Raw genomic sequence first — 17216 nt, 5'->3', positions numbered from 1 at the left:
CGTAGCAGTATCATCATCAGTAGCAGCAGCAGTAGTAGCATGGGTAGCAGTCGAAGTAGAAAAATTAACAGATGGCGAAATGAACTAACACATCAATAAAACAAAAATAACAAGAAAAAAGACACGAGAGTGAACCAGACCAGCTCAGGGCCACAGCAGCGTCCAGTCAGTGTAATGGGTCCCTCCTGTAATGAAGCTTTTAACTCTCCTCACCGCTTATTACAACACTGACCTTGGCGATTGTGAGCGTGAGGGCAAGTGTGGCTGTGTGTGAGTGTACGTACGTGTGTCTCACCTGTCGCCAGTAAGGGTGGTGGTGGTGGTGGTGAGGCTGATGATGGTGGTAGTGATAGTGGTGATCAATAGGAAAGTACTCGCTCTCTTGTATGTAAATTGGCCTTCCCTCCCTCCCTCCATTATTGCCGTCGTCCAGTGTTAACTGTTGTATTCCAAGTAACAATGGTAGGTCTTAATGCAATTCGTGTTGTATCATAATATTATCACTGGCATTACTGAAGCTCTCTCTCTCTCTCTCTCTCTCTCTCTCTCTCTCTCTCTCTCTCAAAGGTAAAAAAGGCATTTTCTTGTAGTATAAATATATTACCATCGTAATAGAGCTGCACAAACCTTACAGCAAACACACACACACACACACACACACACACACACACACACACACACACACACACACACACATGGGTGTTTACGTGTTGCCATGACAACCCTCAGTCCGGCAAACTGGCGTCCTTCCCTCGGCGCGGGCATGAGCGGTACACGGCCCACAGTCACAAACCCATTTATTTTTTATATAGTGTTAGCTGCCATGATTTCGTCTTGGATAAGGTGATATAGGAAAGAAACGGCCATTTCTCCGATAATCGTATAGATTGAAGAGCCGTGCAGCACGTGAGCATGGCGGCGCCCTTGTATGTGGCAGCCAGGCAAGCTGATTTATGTGAGCGTGTGCGCCTTGACCTTGAGGTGTACTGAAAGGGTGGAGAGAGAGAGAGAGAGAGAGAGATGGATGAAGTAATAATGAAGGCTGTACAGGCACACGATAAATAAGTCACCCGTCTGTAAACATCAAGCTAATTACCAAAAACAGATTAATCGAAGACGTTTCCAATATTTCATTAGTAAAGAGCTTGTAAGTAGGGGCATCTGTCCAGGCTATTTGTGCCGCGATATCGTCACAGTAACACGTGTCCGTTTTTTTTTTTATATACCATGTGGGCTTTTCACGGGAATTTATGGGCTGAAAGGGATACTTTTTGGGGTACCTCCTATCTCAAAACCCACCCTCTAGGAAACCGTTGCCCCGAGTGAGGAAACCCAACCTACACTCGGACCGTGGACAGGATTCGAACACGTGCGCTTGGAGACCCCTCGGACCCCAAAGCACGCATGGTTCCAATGTACCACGGCAGCTGTTTAGTGATAGACAACGAGAAAGCTGCGTGTATCAGTAGCAGCGTCTTCACCCTTGTAACTGTGGAAACTGACGGGACTGTGAGATCCAATATGAAGAAAAGAGCAATTATAAATCCATTCTGTACTGAGAGGAATTTTTGTCATGATTTTTTGGTGTGATTAGATTATTTTATTTATATTAGGAAGGGTTTATGGAGGTCAGAAGATTAGCGACAAGAGTCTTCACTATTTTAATCCCCACATAAGTTTCTGAAGCTGTATGAAAACGCCAAAAAGTAAGCAGAATAAATACGAAAACGCGTCCTGGTACTGAAGGGGTTAATGTGCACCATAAGAGAGTTAGAACCGAACAATCTTTTATACTGTACTATTACAATGTAATGAAGTAGAGGTTATTGGCCAGGAAGCCTTCAACACAGCCAGTGTCACCACCAATAATGTCCTGAAGCCACACCTGTTAAATTGGATCGCCGTGGTACAGTGGAACCATGCGTGCTTTGGGGTCCGAGGGGTCTCCAAGCGCACGGGTTCGAATCCTGTCCACGGTCCGAGTGTAGGTTGGGCTTCCTCACTCGGGGCAACGGTATCCTAGCGGGTGGGCTTTGAGATCGGAGGTACCACAAAAAAGTATCCCCTTTAGCCCATAAATTCCCGTGAAAAACCCACATGGTATAAAAAAAAATGAAAGAGATGTTTATACCCACGAGTGCAGCACATTTCCTCTATTCAGAAACGCTTTGCTCTCTCAAGACGATTATTTTCAAAGGCTCTAGTTGAAGATACTCGTGTTCTTAAGGGTGTTTTTATGGGTCTGGTGGTGGATTAAGCAGGATTTCTAGTTTATCATAAGGAGAAACTACCTTGAAAACCCTGCTAGTCGTCTCTGGGGACTTGAAAAAAATGTCACGGTTAGAAAACAAGGTGTTTCTGAATATAGCTTAAATTGTCGTATGGCGTGGCCGACTCATCGCGTCACGCTTTGTTGTCTGGCCCTCCATTTGTGTTGGAAGCAGAGGCAAGGTTTACTAAAGGATATATCTTTTTTTTTTTTTTTTTAATAAGTTTTACATGCATTTTTTATCAACGTTAAAACAGACACAGGCCCTGGTATCACTGACCTACTTCTTGAGCATATAGCCACTACTAATAATATACTACCGTGTTGTGTTGTGCTTTATGAATGAAAGTTAATGATATGGCTCCGTGTGGTAACTTTTTTTTTGCTCCACATCTCGCCGTTAAAACGTGGCTCATAACAATTATTACTTTTCTTTTCATGTTAAAGGGGCACTGGTGTAGGTCAAGACATGTAGCGGAAGAGTATAGGCCCACTGAGGTGCTGTGTAATTCTGCTGTTCAAACAGACAATAGAGCGAATTTGTCTTCTTACTTCTCAAATTAAGCATTCAGTGAAATACACGCATGCACTTATACTGGCCAAGGGCAAGGAAGTTATTCTCATACAACCTCTTCGGAAACTGTCGTGTGTCACCCAAATAGTGCATTAACATATATTGTATTTCTCTTTTTTTTTCGATGACGTCAGAATTACACACACTAGCAAGCTCCAGCATATATTCCCTTTTAAAGGTGTCTTACTTCTTGGTACAGAATTATCAAGAATTTCTCTCTTTGCATGACACAGTAAGACCTGCGATGAGTGATGGGTGAGTCATTATTCACGGAAGCTTAATTTTTCACACATAGTCATTTTTGTATGTAAGAGGGGAAAGCTAGCCGAGGGCAACACAAAACGATAAAAAAAAAAGGCCCACTAAGTTACCAGTTAGTTCCCTTTCAGGTCCGAGAGAGGCAGCAAAAAAAAAAAAAAAAAAAAAAAAAAAAAAAAAGGACAAATGTCTTGAAATCTCCCTCTTAAATGAAGTCAAGTCATAGGAAGCTGGAAATACAGAAGCAAGTATATTCCAGAGCATTTACCCTTTCTTCTTCCTATCCTGTCCCTCCTTCCCTCGATGTCACGCCCGCCACGGTATATTTCTCAGTCCTGGTCATGACGTACAGGCAACCTGTCGCTTCCACCAACTTTCGGGGACTCACATAGAGGACACAAGGTCAACTTGAATCAATAACGAGTAAACACCAGAGAATCATCTACTGCAAGGTGTGATATTCAGATCAACTCTCCCTGGCTCACACGTCAGCGGACACACACTGAATTACTGACGCAAAACCTCAACAAACGAAAACTCCAGTCCTTATTTGCTTCACGACTTGGCTGTCAAATGGCTGGAACTTACGATTGGTGCGAGACGTGAGACTGTTTCATTGAGAGAGAGAGAGAGAGAGAGAGAGAGAGAGAGAGAGAGAGAGCAAATTTCCTCATAAAGTAAGATATCAACATTTCACATACTCTTTCTTGGTGTGTTCCTGTCCATCGTCTACCTTCAAGAAAAACGGAGAAGACTATATACCTCGAGGTAATATATGGCAGTGTATAATTCAATGATCATTAAAATTCTTCTCTATGGGAGCAATGGATTCCTGCAATGACTCTTGACCTCAGAATCTTGACATCTGTCACGGCCTGTGCGTGTTTCTCATCGATTCAAGTTCAGTTGTTGCTTGACGTCAGAGATGTTTTGGCGACGCTCAGGCACACCATGCGATAAACAAGGTCGTTCATCACAGGAATAAAGTCGCAACAAACACATATTGAAACTAGGAGATGTCCTTCACAACAGGGACATTGTGATGATGCGTAAAAAAGAAGAGGAACGTTCGTGCCGTGGCCGCCACAAGGGAACCATTTCACACCTGACACTGATGTGGACTCATGAACAACGAAACAATGAGATCCTCTTTACATTGCTGACAAGAGCGGTATCATCATGACTCACGGGAATAGAAGGGATTTTATATGCTATGAAGACAACGAAGGATACAAGGGCCACGCATCCAGTGTTCCTGCCCCTTCACCTCTTATATTATTAATGAGGTCACGACACACATCATTTACACGCAATTGTATATACGGCTATTGCATTTATTCTCTCTCTCTCTCTCTCTCTCTCTCTCTCTCTCTCTCTCTCTCTCTCTCTTCAAATGAAAATTAATGTTTCGTGTTAAAGCATAGGATATTATACGAATTGACAGATTCCTTGTACGTGAGGCATACGATGACACTGTAATGCATCTGCTGCGGCCGTGTCTCCTGCAGTTTGTCGACAGAGTTCAAACTAATCCAGATGGCAATAAAAGTTCCATTACGTACAGACTAAACGGCCCCTTTGTCTAACGAAAAACTGTTATCATTACTTTAGACAAATCAAAGTCAGTAATTATAAGGGCAGAGGAATAGACAAATGACATTACGCTAGCAAACTTTTCTCTAAAACTATTGTATTTCTCTGGGATTTTTTTTTTTTATGTAGGAGAGAGGGCCAGCCAAGGGCAACAAAACATTAAAAAATAAGGCCCACATTAATGCTGGTTCTCTAGAAGATAAGTAAAGGGAATTCCCTGCCTGCTTCTGTATTTCCATCTTCCTATGACTTGACTTCTTTTAAGAGGAAGGTTTCAAGACATGTGTCCCAGGCTTTTGGCTAACTCTATTACTCTTTAGGGTGAACTGACAATCAACTGGGTCTTTTTTTAATATTTTTGTTGCCCTTGGCCGGCTTCCCCTCTTACATAAAAAATAAAGACTCACTTGCCCAATGCTATCTCTCTAGTACTATCTCTAGCTGTAGTGATGACTGGCCTAATGCACTGACAAAGCAAGTTAACTATAAATAAACCTCATCCCTCTTCTTCTCTTGCTCCTTTTCCGTATGATGATCAAGCTTTGGTCTGTCTTTGCATCACAGTCTCTGAAGAAGCTGAGTCACGCCAACGTAGTCAAGCTGAAGGAAGTGATTCGAGAGAACGACACGCTCTACTTCGTCTTTGAGTACATGAAGGAAAACCTGTACCAACTCATGAAGTCAAGGTGAGAGAGAGAGAGAGAGAGAGAGAGAGAGAGAGAGAGAGAGAGAGAGAGAGAGAGAGAGAGAGAGAGAGAGAGAGAGAGAGAGAGAGAGAGAGAGAGAATTAACTACTTACTTACGAGTCCCCATTGGTCACATCCCTACTTTTACATTGACACAGAGAGAAACACTTCAGCGAACCCATGATCAAGAACATGGTGTGTCAAGTGTTGCAGGGACTGGCCTTCATGCACCGCCATGGATACTTCCACCGCGACATGAAGCCAGAGAACCTGCTTTGCATGGGCCCAGACTTGGTCAAGATTGCAGACTTCGGCCTAGCTCGGGAGATCAGATCACGGCCTCCCTACACCGATTACGTCTCCACCAGATGGTAACTGATTCTGTCATGGCGGTATTGTCACACAAGTGGCAGCAGGAAGAGTACGAGTATAAGGAACCCTGTGTTGTTTGTCAGTGGCTTGTATTAAAAAGGACTTATAGAAAATTAGATTGATAAACATCATATTCGTAGCCATTGTTCCCAGTTTCTATGAAGTATGAAGAACGGTGTAAAACATGCAAGTTTCTCTTTGCCATCGAGAGGCACAGACTCGTGCCCAGCTAGGGTAGTAAAGCTGTCCCTCCTACAGGTACCGAGCGCCCGAGGTATTGCTTCGCTCCACCAATTACAGCAGTCCAATTGACATCTGGGCAGTGGGCGCCATTATGGCTGAAATCTACACCTTCAGGCCGCTCTTTCCTGGTTCGTCAGAGATCGACCAAATCTTCAAAATTTGCTCCGTTATAGGCACACCAGATAAGGTAAATGATACGAGTGCAGCAACATTCTATGGAATCATTCATTAAGACAGGTAATTATTCACCGCTATTCTTAAAAAAAAAATAATAATAATAAATAGATGAATAAATAAAACTGTCCATATTTTTCTTTACGGGAAACTGCGTATCACGGTGTGTGTGTCGTAAACTATACGTGTACGAACAGTGAAGTGTCCGAGCTGAGTGAAGCGTTGTGTTGCAGCGAGACTGGCCCGAAGGATACTCTCTGGCACAACAAATGAACTTCAAGTTTCCCCAGTTTGCATCGACACCGCTCTCGACGTTAATATCCAACGCCAGCCAAGACGCCATTCACCTTATGACGGAGATGCTGCGGTGGAATCCCGCCCGTCGGCCCACCGCGCAGCAGTGCCTGAGGTAAGCACCGCTGCCCGGCTGGCTTCCTCTACATGCATTTTGCTTTATTAGTTGAAGTGGTGAGGAGGGATGACTGTGTGAGGTGTGTGTGTGTGTGTGTTATGATATGCTCATCAAGAATACAAAAAGGAAAACCTGTGCGTTCTGTTTTAAATTTTCAATCCTTTTATTTGTATTTCGCACCACTCTGAGACACTTTTCTTATTCTACAGCCACGTGCAAACACTGTACTGACTAAAAATGGTAAAATGTGTTCTTTTCATGTTCTTTCTTTCCTGTGTGTACTTATAGTCTCTATACATTGGCTTTAATGCTGTGAATAAGTGCAGACCGCAGTGAAAGAATTAAAGAACCTGAGTTTCCCTGCTCAACACTAAGATTAATGTCTTCCATGACTCAATGGTCTTGGAAGAGCAACACCATGTAAGGCTGCTCCTCGCATCTATACAGGCCAGAGAGAGAGGGAGAGAGAAAGAGAGAGAGAGAGAGAGAGAGAGAGAGAGAGAGAGAGAGAGAGAGAGAGAGAGAGAGAGAGAGAGATGCAATGGTTCTCAGTCTTTCGTAAGCGACCCTTTTTGGAATACTTCAATGCTTTGTGGGCCACAGTAAAGAAAAGAGAAAGAAAATGTACGCACATTGATATATATATATATATATATATATATATATATATATATATATATATATATATATATATATATATATATATATATATATATATATATATATATATATGTTTTGTGTTCCTGTGACCCATCAAAGTTGAACTGGAGAGCCACTTTAGGGTTGAGACAGTTTGAGAACCACTGATGTAATGGAACATGAATGAGCATTGCCTTCCTGGCATTGCAGGTTTCCATTCTTCAAGGACCAGAAGAGTGAGATGAACAACCTCACCTATGCCGTGGCCAAGGCGCGCATCTCAGACACCGGTGTGTTAGACGATGCCAGCCAGTGAGTGTCTGCTTCATTGTTAATACGTCCCTCTACACATTCACGAACAAGTCAACATCAGCAGCAATAACAACACACACACACACACACACACACACACACACACACACACACATTGATGAACGTGTATGCAATCTTAAGGAGAACACTACGTAATAAGTCTGATTTATATATTCATTTATTTATATTTATCTATATATTCATTTCTAACAGAAAAGAGCTAATACTTCACATTTAGCTTACGAGTGAAAACATTGCTTCTTTTTCTTCATTTCCAACAGCCTCAACATGAACAGCGACCTGAAGAGCGGGATGCGCGGAGCAGGTGGGCGAGGGGGCGGCATGGTCCCGGCTCAGGGCTCCATGGGGAGCGGTGTGGACACCAGCACGCACAACGGGTTCTTGCACCGCTCAAAGATCAGCCTTGATCTGGAGCCAGGAAGCAAAGGCTCCGAACTGGCTCTGCCACCACCCCTGTACATGCCCTCCTCGACACGCAGACCGGTGGCAGGGGACGCTTCCCTAGCAGGGTTTAGAACTAAAGGAATCCAATCCAAGCCATTTGCAGGTTCTGGGTTGAACATTAGCTCTAAAGACAATAGGGAGAATGGCTACATTCCAGGCAACAAGAACTGGTCTTTTCGGAACCCAGCGGCCACAGACCACAAATATGACGAGTTCGAAGAGAATAAAACTAATGGTTTCGGGAACCTGAGTAAGTAACTGTTCTGTTTTGCCATCCGGGGCGAGTAACAGAGGAGGTTGTATTCAGTGTACAGTATACATATATCTGTACATTAGATGCGTACACTGCATTATACACTACGGTTATAATACCTCGCTCTGTTCGCCGTCACGCGGTCACGCGGCGGCAGTCAGAGGTGAAATAACTCTTGGTCACATGAAATTTCCATCTGCAGTGTCCTCGACTTTGATATTTTGACGGTAACACAGCAAGGCGTCAGCCGTGAATATTTGAAGAAGACACACAGAAACCATTGACTTGACACCACTCACGTGATTCATTGCCATTTTTAATTAATGTATTTTAAAAATGAGACGGTGAATATCATTTCGCTTCGTTACATTTTCTACAACGCGCTCTTCATTCAGTATTATACAGCAGCATATTCATTGCCGGTGTGTGACGTGGTGGAGCACAGTCCTCATCTCCTGACTGCACTAATAAGGAACACAGTTGTGGAGCGGTGACCTGTAACGCGGCCGAGACTCACCCTATGGACGGGGGTGGCTAAATGAACAAAGGGAAAGGTTTGCAAAGACTCACAATCATCATCATTATTATCATTATTATCATTATTATTATTATTACTATTATTAGTATTATTATTGTTATTATTATTATTGTTATTTTTTTATTATCACTATTATCATTAGCATTATTTATTAGCATTCTTATATTTATTTTTATTTCCTTTATTCACTTATTATATTTTTTACTGAACTCTGACAAGGGAGAGAGAGAAGAGGCACTAACAGAGAGTCAAACAAATCACTCCTCACAGCAAAGTAAGAAATAAAAGGCACAACTCAGGAACCAACCAATATAAGAACACTCTCACCTCACTTCCCGCTCGTATCGTCACGCACTGCACTGCACTTCATTACGCTCTTTGGCTTCATTTCTATCAACACCCACTCATTTGTCTTTTTGTTCCTTTATTTCCCATCTGTGTATATAATTTTCAATATTTTCAACACTTCACCTTGAGCTAAGTACGCACGTATAATGAGTTTTCCTGGTGAGTGTGAGGAGAACAAGTAGACAACGTGGAGGTCACAAAACATCATCACGAGGCGTTGCTTTGTGGAGTTGATTATTTCCAGTATTCATTTATTCACTTTTTCTTTTTTTTTTCTTTTGCAAAAAAATATTACATTTTTTTTTATGAAATAGTTTGGATGATTCATCTTTTATTTTCTTCTGACCTACAGGAAGAGATTCATTCATTTATCTATTTCGTTTCTGCAAATGCCAATGAATTATAATGCACGTGTTTGATTAGTTTGTGTTTAAGATTTATGGAAACCTTACATACAGCGAGCATTATTATTTGTTTACCGTTACATTTTGCTTCCTTTGGTTATGATGATGGAATAATGAGTGCAGCAATCTTGCCGATCCTTCACCCTTTGTTTCATTCATGGCCTTGGTGAGGCAGGCAGTGTTACAGGACAAGACTCACCGACTGTTTCCCATTTACCTGTATGGGGATGAAGACGGGTTGCTTTCTCCTGAACATTATACACCTGCAATAAATATGTTCAACGTAATAGTGGAGTTTTCTTTCTGTCATTATACGTACATCTAATGTTATGAGTGCACCAGGTGTCTCACCCGACATAGCCACATTGTTTCTCGGAAAGCAGAAAAGAAAGGACAATGTTAAAGGTGTTCGCCATCTTGGTAAGAAAGAAAAGAAATGAGTACCAGAAAGATGAGAGTTAACATTCCATATACTCGTAACAAACAAACGTAACAAATTTCATCTGTCATGAATATACAGTCGCGGTGAGGGAAGGGCAAGTCTGGGAGGCATGCATGGCTGTGGCCTGGCAGTCAGTGGCAGAAGGGAAAAGGTGGTGACGTGTTATCAATCAGTCGGGTGCGTTGTCTGACTGGTGCTGCCGCTGATTCCAGAGGAATTTAATTACTTATTCCCAGTGATGGATCTTGATGTTTCATGTCAGGATGGTAGTGGCCATTTCAATGTCTTCTGTGTCTGATACTGGTCCTGCGTGGGAGGTGCGGCGCGACGTGAGGCGATGGCCCTCACCCTACACGACGCTGTGAGCCAGGTGGAGGGCAGCTGTGGTCAAGCGATGCACCGCTACTGTTTGTCACAGTCACGAGCTTTCTGCCTGACCAACCCGACGGGGCAGCAACACACGCCTTGCTCATCACGCCTGACTCAAATCTTTATGTTTCGATTTCATTCCACCGATGTGTCCTCACAAGCACAGTTTTATTGAGTTATAGTCTTCATAAGAATATTAGTTAATAAAATTTACGCATTAAGATCTTGTAAATCAAGGGACATAATAACATGGTTTATTTTGAAAATGTGTGACTTCCCACTGGCATGCAGTTTGACCGAACTGAGCCACTCACTATGGATGCAATATTTACTATTATCATCATCTTCATCATTATAATTATTATCATTATTACTATCATTACCATCATTATTACTACTACTATTATCATTACTTTCATCATTACTTACGTTTAGCTATTTCATATGACTATCAGCCATCAGCTATCCTCCAGTTCTCTGCACTATTCAACATGATCACTGAAATGACTTCAGTCGGTAAAAGAAAGCTATTAAGCAACAGTGAAAAAAAAAAGCAAAATCATCACACATGCTAAGATGTCCATTATAATGAAATGCTTCGTTCCAGGAGCTGTGAGTCGCAGCATGCCCGGGTCACTAGTGTCCGTGCAGGCCGGGGGCGCAGCGGGCAGCAACGCAGGTGTGGTGGGGCTGAGAACCCACTCCTACCCCAGCACCAACGCTGCCACCATGGGTTCCTTCGCCACCACGGGGCCCACGCGCTCCAACAGTGCCAACGCCAACGTCCACGGCAGGACTAACTGGGCAGCAAAGTGCGTGTCGCGTCGCTCAGAACGAGAGAGAGAGAGAGAGAGAGAGAGAGAGAGAGAGAGAGAGAGAGAGAGAGAGAGAGAGAGAGAGAGAGAATATGCGTAACAGCAGAAAGAAACTTTTTATATTTTTTATTCGCAGTAAGGATTCTGTTAATGAAATGAAACGATACTTTAATGATAATAATAACCCGTCTTCCTGCAATTCGTCACATGTACGTATGTAGCTGATTGGAGTGAGGACTCAAAGTATCGATATGCACAGATAGATTTGGGTATGAAATGCATGTAGCAGGCAATGCAACGAAGCAGTTTGTAGCAATGTTAGTGAGGTGGTGGGCGAATGGGTGAGAGTAATGACAAGAGCAGTTTCTAAATCGCAGTTTTTTGCAGGTACCTCAAGTAACTGCGTAGCGAGGCGACACAGAGCTCCTTTATACCTGACCCGTGCCTTTGGCCTTCCACGGGACAGGACGGTAGGGCGTCAGTGGATGGAAAAAAAGACTGTGAAGTGTGTGAATGGCGGCCCTTGGTGGCAGTTGTCATGCAAGAACCAAGGGCAGTCAGTGGTGGGCACGCTCTACCTTCATCATCACAGCGAGGGTTCAGGTGTTGCATGGTGACAGAATAACTCGGCGCAACATCCTGTAGACAGAACATTCATCTCGTCTCGTGGTCAGCATGAGGAGTCGACAGTTTGAATAAATGGTGGAAGTAATGAACTTTGAACTTTCCGAGGCTTTTCGTGCTGACCGTCGTGCCGCCTAACAAATCTTCTCTGTTGTCTATCTAACGTTCGCATCATCTGTGATACTTCATACAATCTCGTTGCCCTCCAAGATCGGAAGACGACACGCTGTAATGTGTTTCCGGCGGCCTCAGCCTGGCGAGCCAATGCCCGCTCACCCGGACCTCCCTGCACTGTACAGACCCACTACCAGACAACGATAGCAGCAAATACTGATATGGAAATAGTATGTAGATGTATTTATAGTTTCAGTCATTAATTAAGTCGAGAAGATGGTCAATGGTGAAAGCTGTTTCGTTAGCTCATTGCTCCCTCCACTGTTGCCAATCGATACCGGGCCACTTATACGTGACCTTATTCCTCGCCGTGCCTGCCGCAGCCACCACGACACGCTCGTCTAACAATTGCTGATAAAAAGCAACGCCACCAGTTAGATGAAAAGTCTCTTCCTTCAGCAAGAATATCAGCAACGAAAGGTATAAATGCGCTGCCACAACATTATACTCACTGTGAAAGAAAATGATAAGTGGTGATCCATGAAGATGAGATCCATGTATGACAATGTGAAGTAGGCAGAGAGGTATTGCGTCGCCACTACACACACACACACACACACACATACATACACACACACCAATACTAAGAGATCAATGACTGAATTTATAAGCCGCTGAGTCAAAGAAACAAAATATAGATGAACTAAACGCCTTCATCGTGGAAAGAACAGCAGCTCGCCTCAGACCAGTCATGATCTCTTAAGTGTGTCTTATATCATCAACAAAATGGTGACAAAATGCAACTATATTCCCTCCAGATTTGGATTACGGGTAAATACATGAACTTTGCGTTTTCTTCTCTCATACCACATTCGTTGTCAGGGAATCTGGATGATGACACTGCACACTTGGAAGACGGTACCTCTTAAGAATTAGACAGCCGACAAAGACAACTAGTAATGAATCCTGTGTCAAACGGTGTTAGGCAAAGAAGCTGTCATTGTGGTGTCTTGTAAGTGTTTGCCCGGTGTGGAAAGGTAACCTGACATAAGAAGCTGCACCTAGGTTACATGTTCCCCTCCACGACAACAGTGCAGCAGAATCATTCCAGCAGTGTTGTATTTTAGCTCTCTCTCTCTCTCTCTCTCTCTCTCTCTCTCTCTCTCTCTCTCTCTCTCTCTCTCTCTCTCTCTCTCTCTCTCTCTCTCTCCCCTTGCCATGAGGTTACACTGCAGATATGAGAAGCATTTGAGGTGAGAAGCAAACAGGCTCACCTCAAAACTGACAGCCACTGTGACTAATACTGAACCATCAGTGGCCTGGTTTGCATCAATGTCTGTTAGACAAAACATATAATCATACAGTGACTGGGTGTCTATAGCCATATGTGTCACAGAAATGGGTGGCCTGATGGATAAATGAAATAAAAACGAAATGCTGTAGGAAAGAATCCCCGTGTAGGTGAGCATCATTCATTTCGTGAAACATTGTATAGAAATTACCATATTAGGCATTAGGAGTTCATCCCTGTACATGAAAACATGAGTCATTCTACTACAACTCAATTTCACAGATTGCATTGGGTTAAGATAATGTTACACAACTGACGTTGCGGCGAGCACCCCGGGGCGCTGGCACCTCAGTCCCCTTGGCGGTGAATCACTCCCCAGATTGAACATGTACATACTGTACGTATACAATTCTGCCAAAGTATGGTATTTCTTGTCACGAGTGTCTACTTACTCTGTGCAAAGGCCTACGATTACACTGACATCTGGTTCATGTGTAGCAAACACCCAAGGAGGGACAGGACAGCGGCAGACATTGCTTGTCCTCCCGTTCGTCTGGAACACGTGGAATAAAAAACATGATTTTGATGTTACTGACTTTCAATAGCCTATAACATTTGTTTTCACCGATAACATTCTCCTCTCTCTCTCTCTCTCTCTCTCTCTCTCTCTCTCTCTCTCTCTCTCTCTCTCTCTCTCTCTCTCTCTCTCTCCATATCCAGGAAAAAAAAAACTTACTAAAGATATGCTTACACACGTACAAACTATGATATGATTTTTCCTCATCTTCCACGTGAATCAGAGGAGCGCTGCAGTCTACACAGTTAGAAGTGAAACGGAAAAATTCACGATGTAATGCATATAATAAAGTTGTCTTTAGCAGCTGTTTTTCAGCTGTGGCTGGTGGGAGAGCGGGCGTAACGTTGACACTACGGCGGGTTAGATTTAGAGTTATTGCTGTAGACAGTGAGCGGGAACAAGATAAATGTCAGTGTGTTAAAGTTCCCAACTGCAGAAAGAATGGTCATTACGCACAAGAGAAGGTTGTTCCTCTCCGCTCTCCTGGTAAGAGTTGCTTGCTGCAACTGGATAGCGGTTAATGGTCATGTGGTTGTGGTTGTGACTGTGATGGCTGAAACAATAATCACTGTAGAGGAGGGATGTTGACAAAAGCAAGTATGGCACTTTTCCATTTTGGAAGGAGTGAAGCATTGTGTGAGAGGTAAGTTCATTAACAACATTGCTGTATATGGAATATTCGTACAGCTCCTCCTAATCTCTCTACTTCGGCTCCCTTCCTCCATAATCCCATTACAGGATATTGTAATACCCTTAAAACTTATAGGAATGATAACATGTGAGGCAAATTGTCCAGTGGTGAAACTGTGAGCAACTCAGCCACCGTTTCCACAAGTTTTGCTGTATTACAACGTGAGTATGTTTGGGATCAACGACAAGTACTGTAGAATAATAAACTACGTGATACCTTGCCTGACGGGGCAAAGAGGTCAAACGGGTGAAGCTGACAGCAAGTCAGCTGATTGCAGTTTCAAGTCAAGACGGTGACAATGTTTACATTTAGATTGTACTGCTTGATTATGACTGAAAAAAAAAAAATGTTAGAAATGTCACATACTTATGGTAAGATGCAGTATGTTGACATAGTGTTTATATAACATAAAACATCGGCCGGGCACAGCGTTGTATCTGTCACCTAGTCATACTCGAATTTCACCCCACGGCTAAACAGAGCTTCAAAATGCATGTGTATAAAACATTTCTGCTTAGAATACCTTGTACTCTTGCCTCTAGCAACATCCTCAGACACTCGTGTTATGCGATACCTTGTATAAATGCACCGATTACCCAGCGTGGCACAACTGGTGGGTCATCCCAGCAGGCATGGCCAGCCCCTGGGGCCTTGGAGGGCACAAACATAGCTGATTTTTTTTTTTTTTTCATTTGCTATTTACTTATAGATTATCAACGTAATTCGTTATTTCACATCTGTAATGCATAAATGAAAATGTAAGCGAAGAATGAATTCATTGTGTCCCATTTATCAGAACTGTTGTTTTGAACTCTTGATGAAACCCAGGCACGGGAAGAGGTCGGGGCTGTTCCCACTCCAGCCCCGCAGGTGAGGACGGGGACGGCACGGGGAAGAGGAAAATTTATACTCAGGCCGTTAGTCTCAAATTGTTGTCATAAACGCTTGTATGTAAGTGTGTGTGTGTGTGTGTGTGTGTGTGTGTGTGTGTGTGTGTGTGTGTGTGTGTGTGTGTGTGTGTGTGTGTAAGTAAAGTAAGTAAAGTAAAGTAAAATTTATTGCCATTTCCTTACATGTACGTACATATATATTGGTTAAACAGATGTGCTCACTGGCATGGTGTATCGAGCCAAGGCTCCCTGATAGACGGAGTTACTAAACTATGTGGTGACTGTTGGAAGACTTCACTTGGCAATATATTTATAGAAATACAAGAATAAGTCATATTTCACCCAATCACGTTCACATTATATATACATACGAACACGTTACTTATATAAATACTTGTGCGTACATACATTACTTATATAAATACTTGTGCGTACATATATGTATATATATACTTCCTGAATAATTTATATCCAGCTTTAAAGTAAATTTATCATACAATACAAATAAATGATGAACTGCAAGCTGCTAGTTATAAACATCTAAGGAAATGTTCTTTGGTTTTTCTTTTAAACTGAAAGTAACTGATACTAGTAATATCTTTTATATTAGGAGGCAAGGAATTCCATAGCTGTGGACCAAAGTAAAATATGCTGTGCTTGAATAACTGTGTGCGGAATTGCGGGCACTCCAAATTCAAGTTCCCACCTCTTGTTGCATACGGTGAATCTACACATTTAAATAGGTTATTATTTGGATATCTTTTAATGAATTTGAAGATGGAGAAAAGGACAAAACACTTATGAATATCGAAGAAATTCAATAGTTTATGATTAGAAAAACTGTGGATGTTGAGTCGAATTTACCCATAAAAATATACATCGCAAAATTTTGTTTTGAATTATCTTTAATCTATTTATGAAAGACGGCCAAGTGCAGGCCCAAACTGAGACACAATAAATAAAATAAGGATAGCAGAGTGTATAGTAAATACTGAGTAGGGCTTCAGTTGTGAGTTGATTCCGTATCTTGTACAATATCCCACACATCCTAGACAGTTTCATGCATACATTATCAATATGAATATTCCAATTAAGGTTATCATCAATAAATACACCTAAAAATTTTATTTGAGTGACACATTGCAGAGTTTGACCTTCAAGAAGTATTGGTTGGATATGATTTTTTACTGACCGATTTTGGAAAAAAATATAATTAGTTTTACTTATATTGAGTGTTAGTTTGTTATGTTTTATCCATTGATTTATTAAATGTAGTTCTGAGGTCAAGTTTGAGTGTAGAGTGTGTATGTCCTTGTCTTTCATAAGCAAGTTTATGTCGTCTGCATACAGAGTGAATATAACTTTTGAGCTGGATTTGATTATATCATTTATATAAATAAGAAAAAGGGTTGGTCCTAGTATAGATCCCTGTGGAACACCTACTGATATGGATTTAGTAAGAGAATATTTAGAATTACAATACACAGCCTGTGTCCTGTTGGTGAGGTAATTTTGTAACAATTTTAATGGTACACCCCTTATGCCAATATGTTTAAGTTTGTCAAATAAAATGTCATGTTTTAACGTGTCAAATGCTTTCGACAGATCTATAAAACACCTACGGTATAAAGTTCTTCTTCTAAGCATTTATATATATTATGAGTAAATTGCAAAATTGCGGACTCAGTAGAGCGACTGGCGCGAAAGACATGTTGGCAATCAGTTAAGATGTTGTTGGTCTCCAGATAGTCTTTTAACCGAATAGATATAATTTTCTCAAATATCTTGCTAAAGGCTGGAAGTATATAGATATGGGACGATAATTATTAATATCACTCCTGTCTCCTTTTTTATGTATTGGAA

General features: G+C 42.0%; 2 protein-coding genes across 5 annotated transcripts in view; one reads left to right on the top strand and one right to left on the bottom strand.

The window, feature by feature from the left end:
• LOC123516748 (serine/threonine-protein kinase MAK-like) overlaps positions 1–13784 on the top strand; it is a 50271-nt gene extending 36487 nt beyond the window's left edge. For 2 of the 4 annotated variants that reach the window (XM_045276355.1, XM_045276356.1), the window contains exons 4-11: positions 5259–5380; positions 5539–5751; positions 6011–6182; positions 6403–6578; positions 7431–7532; positions 7814–8247; positions 10959–11163; positions 11554–13784. In XM_045276355.1, coding sequence (XP_045132290.1) covers positions 5259–5380; positions 5539–5751; positions 6011–6182; positions 6403–6578; positions 7431–7532; positions 7814–8247; positions 10959–11163; positions 11554–11566 — 1437 coding nt within the window. In that variant the 3' untranslated portion in view covers positions 11567–13784. Of the gene's footprint in view, positions 1–5258; positions 5381–5538; positions 5752–6010; positions 6183–6402; positions 6579–7430; positions 7533–7813; positions 9828–10958; positions 11164–11553 lie in introns of those variants that run through there. The other 2 variants (XM_045276358.1, XM_045276357.1) reach the window with 2 other exon arrangements.
• LOC123516750 overlaps positions 1–17216 on the bottom strand; it is a 116603-nt gene that overhangs the window by 9345 nt on the left and 90042 nt on the right. The gene's annotated exons all lie outside the window — the stretch shown is intronic.

The sequence above is a fragment of the Portunus trituberculatus genome, chromosome 41 (genome assembly GCF_017591435.1).
Source record: "Portunus trituberculatus isolate SZX2019 chromosome 41, ASM1759143v1, whole genome shotgun sequence".
NCBI lineage: Eukaryota > Metazoa > Arthropoda > Malacostraca > Decapoda > Portunidae > Portunus > Portunus trituberculatus.
The sequence above is the reverse complement of the archived record's forward strand: the minus strand, read 5'-3'. Positions and strand labels throughout refer to the sequence as shown.